The 12,381-nt window shown below is 47.7% G+C and overlaps 1 protein-coding gene across 1 annotated transcript; it reads right to left on the reverse strand.

The window, feature by feature from the left end:
• Positions 1-10,524: 10,524 nt before the first annotated feature.
• Positions 10,525-11,971, reverse strand: LPAR4 (lysophosphatidic acid receptor 4). Its single transcript, XM_054388676.1, has one exon. The coding sequence runs from the start codon at positions 11,880-11,882 to the stop codon at positions 10,836-10,838; it is 1,047 nt and encodes a 348-aa protein (XP_054244651.1). The 5' UTR covers positions 11,883-11,971; the 3' UTR covers positions 10,525-10,835.
• Between the last annotated feature and the right edge of the window lie 410 nt (positions 11,972-12,381).

Here is a 12,381-nt window from a genome sequence, read left to right on the forward strand (position 1 = left end):
GGTTAACTCGCAGCAACTGAGGCACTGAAGGGACTGTTACGAGTTGAGAGTTTGCTGACTGTTTTAGTTTTGAAGCACTCTTGCTGCAGTGTGTCCTTGGGCCCTGCACTAAAACGTTCAAGGTGAGCAGGAGGTACCAAGTTCAGGGCCTTTGGTGTGGGACAAACCCATGTGTGATTTTCTTCCAAACCCAAAATAGCCCAAGTGCCCAGTCCTGCAATTTTTACATCAAAGTCTGTCTCAAGGCCATGAGCCTGTCACATACAAGGACTCCTCCCACACTCAGGCAGTGGTTATCCTGATTTCTTTTCCTCTTTGCCCTTGTGTCTGACCCACACCCTCAAACTGTCCTGCTTTGTCTAGCAGGAATAAAAAGTGAGAACTCTCTCTCCTCAGCTGCAGGCTTCTTGATAGCTGCAAATGATGCTTTTAACTCTGCCCTGTTTTGTTTTGTTCTGTTTCTGCTCATGTTAGGAGGGCTGGAGTGCAAACCCAAACAGGTTCAGATAAGTAAATAAAACCAGAGAGAGCATCAGGCTGTCCAAGGCAGGTGATTGTCTGCTGGGAGATGCATGCAGGCAGCTAGGCTGTGCAGGGGGTTCACTTCTGTATTGAACAGTGGAAGTGTTTGAATTACCCTTGGAAATCCTGATCTGAACAGATAACAGAATCTATTGGGATGTGTACATCCAGTGGCCTGGCACTTCAAAATTTCAGAAGTACAGGGCCTTGGTTGACACAGGAGCTCAGTGCACCATAATACCATCAAATTATCAAGGGGGAGAATCTATAACTATTCAGGGAGTCACTGGTGGATCTCAAGAGTTGTTTAAGATAGAGGTTGACATAAGTTTAACTGGGAAGCAGTGGAAGAAACATACTATTGTAACAGGTCCTAATGCACCTTGTATTTTGGGAATTGACTTTCTGAGAGAAGGGCGTTTTAAAGACCCTAAGGGTTACAAATGGGCTTTTGGAATAGCAACTGTAGAAATTGATGGAGGAAAATTGAAGTTGTCCATTAGACCTGAGCTTTCAGATGAACCTGAAAGCTGAAATATGTTATGTTATGTTGCCTTTTGTGCTGACCTGTGAGGATAAGCACAGAGCCCCTCTCCCAGAATAAAGAGGTCCCCCTCAGCAGGTTGCCCAGCATCACAATGTCCAGGTGGGTTTCAGATCTTCGGAGGAGGAGGAGACTTCACAAATTCTCTGAGCAGCCTGGGCCAGGACCTTCAGCATACTCCTAGGAAAAAAACTTTTCCTTGTCTTCAGGTGGAACCTCCTGAGTTCCAGTTTGTGCACATTGTTCCTTGTCCTGTTGCTGGGTGCCACTGAGAAGTCTGGCCTTGTCCTCTTGCCCTTTAGCTATTGATCAGCATTGATTGGATCCCCTCTCAGACTGCTCTTCTCCAGGCTAAACAGCCCCAAGTCTCTCTTCATCAGAGATGCTCCAATCATCTCAGCATCTTTATCAGGCTCTGCTGGACTCTCTTCAGTAGTTCCTTCTCTCTTGAACTGGGGAGCCCCATTCAAGCTCTACTGGAGTGTGCTGATCATCTCTTGCTACAATGTCCTTAGTGCCTTGCCTGGGGCAGCATGGTCAGCATCTGATCTTGCTGAACCCTGCTCTGTGCTTGCACTACTCTGGTGGTGGTTTTAGCCTGGGTTACTGCATGGGTTCTGCACAAGGCTGAGATGGACACTGCCAGAACATGCTAGAATTGGTGGTGTCACTAATGATGGGACGTCACTGTTGTACCATGGGAGTCACTAATGATGGGATGTCACTATTGTCCCATGGGAGAACTCCTTTAGCTGTGTGACTGTGGAAAAGCAGTACGAGCACTTCCCAGCTCAAGACTGCAGGAGAAAGCAATTCTGCCCATGATGTCTGCAGGTGCTGACCTGCTACTTAAAGCACTTTCCCCAGCTCCCCCAATGCAGCTAATGTTGATTTGGAGTATGAAATAACATCTCCAGTGCCTGTCAGCTGCTAAATCAGTGCCACATGGTAAGATCTCAGAGCTCACTTTGCTGAGCTGGCTTTTCTGCTGCCTCACTCCCAGAGATCAGGCAGCTTGGTGCCAGCTTTGGGAGCAGCACAATCCTTCCAGTGGTCAAAAGATATCTCATGATCTATTTTACTCCATCTCTCCTATGAAGAGAGACTGAGAGACCTGAGGCTGTTTTGTCTTGAGAGAAGGCTGGGAGGGGGTCTGATCAATGTCTATAAATACCTGAGGGGTAGGTGTCAAGATGAAGGTGCCAGGCTCTTTTCTGTGGTGCCCAGCGATAGGACAAGGATCAACAGGTACAAGCTGGAACACAGAAGGTTCCACCTCAGCATGAGGAGACTTCTTTATGGTGAGGGTGATGGAGCCCAGAGAGATTGTGGAGTCTCCTTCTCTGGAGACTTTCCAAACCCACCTGGATGTGTTCCTGTGCAGTCTGCCCTAAGTGACCCTGCTTTGGCAGAGGGGTTGAACTTGATCTATGGGGCTCCCTTCCAACCCTGAGCATTCTGTGAAGCATGGCTGCAGAAGGAACTGAGGTTAATGATGTACTGTCTCAGCAGAAGCTGGACTGGGGGGGATGTGTGTGTTGGGGGGGGTGTATAAAACAACAAACAGAAATAACCAGTTTCCCATCCTTATGATTTCCAGCAAATCCTCTGTGTGTGCTGGATGTACTCAGAGGTTCTTAGAAGTCTACAGGAAAAAAAAAAACCTTACACTTGATTATTATTTCAGTTAATATGTATGTTGATGGAAGCTCAGGGTAAATGAGCACACTCACACATGCTGCTTTTCCAGGAAAAACTTTCCTTTTTTTTTTTCCCTCACTATCCACACACAGAGACACAGAAAAGAGCAAACAGTGCAAAACATGAATGTCATTAACTTCTGTACAATATTTACACTGGGCAAAATCCCCTGGGCAGAGGAAAGCCAGCACAGGGTTTTCTTAGCATCTGGGCAGCTGAGTGTTCTGGGAAAGCATGAGGGCAGCAGTCCTGAAGAGAAACCACCCAGCTCCTCACTTGGCCCAGTGGTTGAGGGGTGTGGATGTCCTGTTGGTTTTGAATGGAAGTTAAACTGAAGGTGAAAACCAAGAGCTACCAGTGGTGCTCAATATGGAAGTAACAGCTTCAGAGGGAAAAAGAGGGACAGCAGTGTGCTGTGAAACGTGCCTGCTTTATGGGGATTAAAATCACTCTCTTCCCTGACAAGCTTAAGAGTGTCTAACTTCTGCCCTCCTTTTCCCTCATCCCAGCAGGCTTCAACATTCCATCATCCCCCAGCAGGCTCAGCCCTTTGCACATGGCCACGTTAGTGCCACCTATGGCCCTGGCAACCTTTCATGCTTCTCTTGGTGTAAACTCAGTTCCACACCTCCAAGCCCTTACTAATATGCTCAGAGACTGACTGAACATGAAATAAAGAAGATTCTGGCAGGTGGAATCAGTACTTAGAGGAAAGTATTTTGGCCAGTGCTGTGGGAAGAAAAGCCTCATGTTTTGAGCAGGTCTTCCTCACTTTCTAAGCTTCCCTGAGTTTATCCTCTTGATTCTCCCACAAATTGAGTTTTCTGAACAAGATATTTCTGCAGCATGGCATCTTGGGGGTAATTTTGAGTTATGGTCCTCAGGGGCATGTCAGCAAATGCCTAGCTCCTACCCAGGCAGGGTACTTGGGGTCAGCACTCAGAAGTTAAAATTGCAGCTTTTCAGGCATTAGGAGGGGAGCAGGGCTTGGACTTGTAATCTTCTGAAGCACAGCTCTGCCTCTTTCATAAATCAATGCTAAGCAACTGAATCTGCTTACCCAGATGAGAGCTCTTTGTTTCTGCTCTGAAATCCTTCCCAAAGAACTGTTTGCAGTCTGCTCTTCTGCATGCTGCAGAGGTTTGGGGTTATCCAGTGCCTTAGGGTTATGTTTGCTGGGCTGGCACAGTGAGACCCAGCCTGGCTTTTGGTGCCCTGCACCAGGGTGGCTCTCTTGATCCCCTCTGCAGGATGGCCAGCTAGCTGCTACATGGAGGTGGGTCCAACAAAAGACCTAGGGAGTGCTTGTCAACAGCCAGATGAAGGAGCCAGCATAATGGCCCAGGTGGCCAAGACAGCCAACAGCATCCTGGCTTGGATCAGCAATAATGTGGCCAGCAGGATTGGAGCAGGCATTGCCCCCTGCACTGGTGAGGCCACATCTCAAGTACTGGGCTGAGTTTTGGGGCCCTCACTACACAAAGGCCACTGTGAGGTGCTAGGGTGGGTCCAGGGAAGGGCAATGAAGCTGGTGAAGGGTCTAGAGCACAGGTCCTTGAGGAGTGCCTGAGGGAAGTGGGATTGTTTAGCTGAGGGGAGACCTTCTCACTCCCTCCAACTATCTGAAAGGAAAATGGAGCAAGGTGGGGGTTGGTCTCTTCTGCCAAGTAGCAAGGGACAGCACAAGAGGAAATGGCCTCAGGTTGCACCAGGGAGTTTTAGGTTGGACACTGGGAACAATTTCTTTCCCTAAGAGGGTTGTCAGGCCCTGGAACAGGCTGCCCAGGGAAGTGACCAAGTCACCATCCCAGGAGGGGTTCAAAAGCTGTGTAGAAGTGGTGCTGAGGGACATGGTTTAGCAGTGACCTAGCAATGCTTAGCTAAGGGTTGAGCTTGATGATCCTAAATGTCTCTTCCAACCAAAACAATTCTTTGACTCTATACAGGACCTAGCAGTGTTGCTCCTGGCACATACTGCTCTGCCTCTTTTGCTTGGACTTTGCAGCCTGGGTTGATGATCATTTGAACATATTACCCTGTGCTCCATGGTGTGCTTTGGAAACAGCCTCAGCTTCTCAGTTCCCTCACACCTCCTATTTCTGCTTTCCCCAAATCCAGCACTGTGTAGTCAAGCTTTCACAGGGAGCGTTTTTGTCTGTTGCTGTTCTCTGTTCTGAGGCAGCTTTTCCAAATGGTAATTTCCTGCCCATTTTACAGCAAATTCATCCACTGGGAATGACACAGAATGTTACTGGGCAGCTCTTTAGAGGCACTGGCCTTTGAGAAGATCCACCAGTGCCTTACCAATGTCTTAGGTCCCATTTTCTTTCACCAGCTGGTTGTCAGAGGGAAGCCCTCTCTGAGTCATGCAGCAGGATTTTGCTGGGTAGAGGGCAGGGAGGGAGAGCAGAGTCTCAGCCCATCACTCCTGCAGCACCACACCACATTTCCTAGAAATGTGGTTTTAGGAGTATTTTTAGAGGGATCTTGCACTGAATCCTCTCAGCAGGTTTGTGGTGGGCAAAGTTAGGAAGAACAGGGCACTCCTGTCTGAGGAGCATGTGCAGCACAGGAACTTTCCATCCTTCTTACTTAATGTGACTTGCATGCATCATTTGTGCTGCCTCTTGCTCTTGTATTTCACAGGTTTGAGCCTCAGGAGTTTGCTGGTGAAGGTTTATGCTGTCCCACAGACTCTTAGCATGCTTCATCAGATGTAGAGCCTGTTGTGTTACTAAGAAAAGCCTCCTGTGTGAAGGGAACCTTTCACAGGGGCTAACACATGGCCCTGCTGCCTCCTGTCATGACACTGAATCATAGAACAGGTTGTGTTGGAAGGGACTTCCAAAGGTCATCTAGTCCAACCTCTGCTGCAGTCAGCAGGGACATTCTGCACTAGAGCAGGGTGCTCAGAGCCTTGTTGAGCCTGACCCTGAATTCATCTCTATGGATGGAGCCTCAGCTACCTCCCTGGGCAACCTGTTCTGGTGTTTGACCATCCTCGTGGTGCAGAACTTGTTCTTAACATCCAATCTCAATCTTCTCTAATTTCAAACCATTGCCCCTTGTCCTGTCACTGCAGGCCTTTGGAAACAATCCCTTTCCAAGCTGAGCCTGGAAGAGAGGTTTCCATGTTACCTTTCAGAGCCTTCAGCTTTGCAGCAGGACAATGTGTTGCAAAGCTCATGGTGAGCTTATAGTGAGTGAACCCCACATGGAAAGTGGGGAGTAAGAGCAGTGAGCTGCTGGCAGTGGTGAAATCCTAGAATGGCTCAGGTGGGAAGGGGCCTTTAAAGATCATCTACTCAACCACCCCCTGCCATGAGCAGGGACACCTCTCAGCTAGACTTGGTTGCCCATGTCCTCATCCAGCCTGGTCTTGAACACCCTGAGGGAGGAGGCATCCACAGCCTCCCTGGGCAGCCTATCCCAGAGTCTCACCACCCTCATACTGAAGAACTTCTTCCTAAGATCCAATCTAACCCTGCCCTCCCTTTCCCCTTGTCTTACTGTTGGACACCCTGATGAAAATCCCTTTCCAGCTTTTCTGCAGGCTCCCTTCCAGTACTGGAAGGCAGTTCTAAGGTCCTTGATCAATGCTGTGTTTAGCATCTGAGAGAATTGCAGGATCCTGTCTCTCAGCTTCAGCTGAAGGCATTGAGTTATAATTAATTAGATTTTTTTTTTTTTCTTCTAAACTCCTAGCTCTGGTGTGCTGTGTGACAAATAACCCTTTGTCAAGGGAGAAGTAACACTCAGACAGAAAAACTGTGAGCCCACCTTTCTCTTACCACCATTGCTCCTCCTGCTCTACCAGCATCTGAAAAATTACTTCCTCTCTCTCAATGCATAATTGGTTTATTTATACACAAACCATAGAGCATTTACTGGCTGTACCTGACCTAGGGAAAACAAAAATATATATCAGCCAAGAGCTCCCCTACCAGATGTGAGTGTCAGTCAGCATATGATCTCAATATAATTTATAAGGTATTAAATTACCAAATAATGAATCTTTTCAGTTAGCCTTTTGGCACATGATGATAGTATTACCGTTTTATGTGAGAATATCAACCCCAGCCCTTGCCCCATAAAACTGCAAACAGAAATTTGTAAGCCTTGGCACAAGTTGTGCTTAGAAAAAGACACCCATTATGCTCAGGTTACAGTCAGGCTATGTACCTACAGACTGGAGGCTTTCCAGCTGCATGCAGTTCTTTCCCCACTCTCTCTTAACATTTCCTTAAAGAAGCCTAGATAGTGGTTTCTAGGTTAGATTTTTGGGTTTGGGTTTTTTTTTTTCCTCTTCCCTTCCCTTGGATTTCACTAGAGGAAGGCCTGTGGAGCTCACAGCAGAAGGTCTTCCAGGATTATTGCCAAAAAAAAAAAAATTCTCTGCTGTCAAGCTCTTGCTTACCTCAGAGAGCAGCCCTGGCCCATGAAGCTCCCAGACCCTATGCAACTCAGGGATCTTCCCTTGCTGCTTCTTGCTTGCAAGTGGAAAGAATCAGCTTTAAAATAAGACTTAGAAGCTGACAGTTGCATGTTAGTCACTAAGAGCAAACTGGCCTCTAAAGCTGAAATAAAGGGGCTTTGCCTTGGAGAAGAGCACTCATGTGCCACTGATTTGCATTGCAAATCACAGGCTGGATTGGGTTGGAAGAGGTCTTCAAAGCTCATCCAGTCCAACTCCCCTGCAGGGGTATCTTCAACTGGAGCAGGTTGCTCAAAGCCCCAGACAACCTGACCTGGCATGGCTCCAGGGATGGAGCATCTAACACCTCTCCAGGCAGCCAGAGGCAGTGTTTCATCACCCTCAGCTTAAAAACATTCCTCTTTCTAGCTAGTCTGAGTCTTCCTTTTTTAGTTTAAAACCATCACCTCTTGACCTGTCACAGCAGGCCCTGCTAAGAAGTCTGTCCCCAGCTTTCTTTCCAGTACTCCTTTTAGTACTGGAAGGCCACAGCCAGCTCTCATGGAGCCCTCTTTTCTGCAGGCTGAACACCCCCAACTCTCTCAGCCTTAGGAAGATGGTTTTAAACACACCCTCAGCTATTCAGTGCATTCTTCCCACTGTCATTCCCTGTCTCTCCCATCCCTGAAACAGAGCTCTTGTCTCATCAAGCACAATTTTTCCCAACCACTTAGTGGCAGGGCAGTGGACTGGGGCTGTCCAATCTCTTTAGAACAACGTGGGATTGTGTCAGAGCTGTTGAGGGTTTCACAACCTCCTCCTCACCACCTGACAGTGCTGTGGGGTGAAGGGCAGTTTGGTGTACACTGAAAACCCTGCCTGTGAAACCCCTCCTTGCTTCACCCTGCATTCTGAGATGAAGTTAGGGAAGCATCATCTTTGAAATAGGTGCATTTGAAGGCAGGTGTTGAAAGGGGCTTATCGGGCAGAGGAAACATGAGTCTAAAGAGCTCTGTTCAGGCCTGCATGGGAAGGGAAGGAGCATTGCAATGCTTTCCACTTTGTGTGCTGTTAAATGACAAGTAGTGATGCTGCTTCAAACAGAGCTTCCTGCCTCTGCTTGAGGTAAACTTCCCCTAACTGCTGAAAGATTCACTCTAACTCTGCTGTTGTCCTGCCACATCCACCTCATTTCACCAGCTTGTCTAACCTCTCCTTGTTTTTCATGCTTTCCCCGCTCCAGACTGGTGTCATCTGAGGGCTTTAATGTACAGCAAAAACCTGCCAAGTCAATCTTGTGTGCAAGCTTCTAGTAAATATAGCTGCAGCTGAAAGCTGAGATCTAGGTTTGGCTGCTCTCATGCTCCCTGTGTGGAATGAGTCAAATCATTGACTGCAGTAAGAGGCTCTAGATAATGAATGGTCATTTTAAGACTAAAATAAAATGATCTCTGGGGTCTGCCTTAGCCTTGGTATGCCAAGTGACTTTTATTCCAAATGAATGTAATGCTGCATCAGTATTCCCTTCAAAGCACCAACATTTGCAGCTGAAATCTTTTCACACTTTAAAAGCCCCTGGTTGCTTTAAGTAATAATCACATTCAGTCTGTAGCTCTCAGTATCTCATGAGGCTTCATCTGAGAGACTTAAGAGAAATAGCTGAGTGGAAAACATCTGTTCAATTAATGCTTTGTCTTTTTTGGCAGCATGGCAGAGCTTTATGCTGGACTATGGAAAATGTAATTACTGACCTAAGGAGTCATGCCATACTGCTTCAAGTGCAATTGTTCTTCTCCTTCCTGTCTCTCGTATTTACCCTGTCAAGTCAGCAGACCTTCAAATATGAACCAACAGCAAGAAATGAAACCTCTCATGAAATGCAGGGGCATACAGCCAGCCAGCAGTGTGCTCAGGTGGCCAAGAAGGCCAGCAGCATCCTGGCCTATATGAGCGATAGTGTGACCAGAAGGACCAGGGAAGTGGTTGTCTCCCTGTACTCAGCACTGGTGAAGCCAGACCTTGAGTACCGTGTTCAGTTTTAGAGCCCTCACTTCAAAAAGGATGTTGAGGTTCTGCAAGTGGTGCAGAGAAGGGCCAGAAAGATGGAGAAGGCTCTGGAAGAAGAGGTCTGGTGAGGAGTGGCTGAGGGAAGTGGGGTTGGGTAGCCTGGAGAAGAGAAGGCTGAGGGGAAACCTTCTTGCTTTCAACAACTACCTGAAAGAGGGTGGTAGCAAGGTGGGGGTTGATTTCTTCTCCCTAGTTACAAGTGATAGCATGAAAGGAAATGGCCTCAAGTTGTGCCAAGGGAGGATATTAGAAGACACTTCCTCATGGAATGGGTTATCAAACACTGGAACAGGCTCCCCAGGGTGGTGGTTGAATCCCCATCCCTGGATGCAGATAGATGATAGTGCTGAGGAATCTGGCTTAGCCCCAGACTTGGCAGAGTTACCTAACGGTTGGACTAGATTTTAAAGGTCTTTTCCAACTGAAACAATTCTATGATTACATATTTCTGTATCTATAAAAGGCAGGGTCTGTAATAAATTAATAGAAAAACAAGCAAACAGTGCTGTCACAACTAAGAAAAGAGCATGGCCAACTTGTTTGACTTATTCTATTTTGGAGTAACTTTGAGACCACCTAATTAGTTGGCTGTAGAGCAAAACCCAGCAAGCAATCACTTCCAAGATCTTCTCTTAATTGGTTGTCTGTATCCAAACACACTCCTTAGTAGGGTTGCTTGACATAACAATCTGCTCATGCACCAGAAATGTAAGCAGCTCAAGGTCAGCACTTGGTGGTCCTTCAGCCCTCCAGCTACACTCAATGTCCCAACCAGAGATCTGCTCTTCCAAGAGCTCTGGGGCTTCAGGCCCTTTCTTTCAGCTGACTTCATACTCTGGTCCTCAGCAGGAGCAGCCACACACAATCCCTTGGGATGTAAAAGCCCAAGTGCAGCAAAGCTTTTTACCTCTCCCTAGAGGTTGCAGTTAAATTTAAAAGATGGCTTCACCTGACAAGAATGGAACTTCAGAACTGCATTACTCATTATTCTTTTTTTTCCTCATTACTTTTCTGTCACCCAGCAACTGTTTTGCCTACTTTCACACCACTTCTTTCCTCTCCATGCCATCAGTGCAGCACACCTGTGTCTAGACAAACTCTTGCAGTGAAATAAGGAAAAGCCAAAAGCTTTTATTATGCCTTTTTAAGCAAACATACATATTATTGTGGGGAGTTATTGAGTGTTAACATATGCTGAGGCATCTTCAGAAGGCATGAAATATTGGTAGGGATCTCTACGAAAATTAGAATTCTCTATTTTCCAACTGGTCCCATGTCAACTGCTGAGGGGGAAAAAAAAAAAACCACAACAACAATGCCAAATGTTGGCATCCCCTGATGAAAGAGGGAACAGAACAGCTTCTTCAGCTGGTGCATACACTGTTACCTGTCTCCAAAGGGAGACCCAGCAGGATTTTTATCACCTGTTGGGACTATGCCAGTGTAAGGATTTCTCTACCTGTCTAGTTGTTCCCCCATAGCCTCATGAGCACACACGTGAGCCCACATGCTCTGAAGCAGCTCCTTCACACAGGTGGTGCTCCTCAAGAAGCTAAGCAGGGGACAACTCCATGTGTAAACATCTCCCTAGAAATGCGATTCAGATGTTGGGTCTCCTCCATTGGTCATAGCCTGGTCACTTATTTCATCCTGTGGTGCTGGGAGTGCAGTCTTTGTCAGAGGGGTCTCGGTCTTGAAAAGAGAATCCATTTTAATCTGGGTTTTGATGTTGAAGGACTTCTGGAAGGATTCTGATGTGAAGTAATAGATGAAGGGGTCGAAGCAGCAGTTCATGGTGGCGATGCACAAGGTGATGGGGTACATTGTCCTGGCAAACCTCTCCAAGGAGCAGTTGGCAATCGCCTGGGACCGCACGAGAGCATACAAGAAGAGGATGGAGTTGTAGGGCACGAAGCACACCAGGAAGATGGCCACGTGCACGACTATCATTTTCAGCACCTTCTCTTTGTTGGTCCCGATCTGAGACAAGGTGGCAGGTTTCCGGAGCGTCCTGAGAACCAGGGAGGAGCAGGTCAAGTTGAGTAGCAAAGGGATGATGAAGCCTACCACTTCAATAAATATGGTGATCTTGGACAGGTAGGTTTTCCAGATACGCTTGGAAAACCCTTCGAAGCAGGTGGTGCTGGTGTTGGACACGTTGGTGGTGGAGAACAAGGAAGCCGAAATGCCACCGCTGAGGACCAAGATCCAAACGCCAGCGCAGACGATGGCGGAGTTCCTGCGGGTCCTGATGGTGCGCGAGCGGAAGGGGTAGACGATGGCGAGGAAGCGGTCGACGCTGATGCAGGTGAGGAACAACATGCTCCCATAGATGTTGGTGAGGAAGGCCGTGCCGGAGATCTTGCACAGGCTGTCCCCGAAAGGCCAGTGCCTGTTGAAGTTGTAGAAGATCTTGAAGGGCAGAGTGAAGACGAAGAGCAGGTCGGAGACGGCCAGGTTGGTCATGAAGATGGCCGTCTCGCTTCGCATCCTCATCCGGAAGCAGAACACGAAGAGGGAGGCGCAGTTTGTGATCAGACCCAGGATGAAGACCACGCTGTACACTGCACCGTACAGGTTGTACTTAAAGGAATCGTCTGTCAGGCAGGTATGGTTGTTGCTGTGGTTTCCCATGCCAGGTTTGTGAGGTGCTTCCAAAGAGCTTCAAAGTCTACTTCAGTGACATCCATAAAACCAGGCAGCGATCTCCTCTCTTCCCGAGGAAACGCATTCCAGGAAGGTGGCTTGAAACCTTGCTACCACGCCTCTGTCCTGGATCCTCTCATCCTAAAGAAGAGAGAAACAGATGCCATCAGTCCTGCCACCTGCTGTCACCTAGCTGGCTGTGCAAGAGAACACAGATGCTTTCCAGGATCCCAGCTTGGTAGGACCTCTACAGATCATCCAGTCCAGTTCCCCTGGCTATAGCAGAGTCACCCACAGCAGGTTGCCCAGGATTGCAGTGTCCAGGTGGGTTTGGAATCTCTCCAGAGAAGGAAACTCCACAACCTCTCTGGCCAAGCCTGCTCCAGGGCTCCAGCACCCTCACAGGAAAGAGGTTTTTTTTTTTCCTTCCCAAATGAATGGATGTGCAAACAAACCCAGTAATTAGTTTTCAAGGTAGCCTTTCATA

The sequence above is a fragment of the Indicator indicator genome, chromosome 17 (assembly GCF_027791375.1).
Source record: "Indicator indicator isolate 239-I01 chromosome 17, UM_Iind_1.1, whole genome shotgun sequence".
Classification (NCBI taxonomy): Eukaryota; Metazoa; Chordata; class Aves; order Piciformes; family Indicatoridae; genus Indicator; species Indicator indicator.

What these genes read in the sequence shown, in the direction of transcription:
- LPAR4 (XM_054388676.1), bottom strand. Translation starts at nt 11,882, where the DNA reads ATGGGAAACCACAGCAACAACCATACCTGCCTGACAGACGATTCCTTT.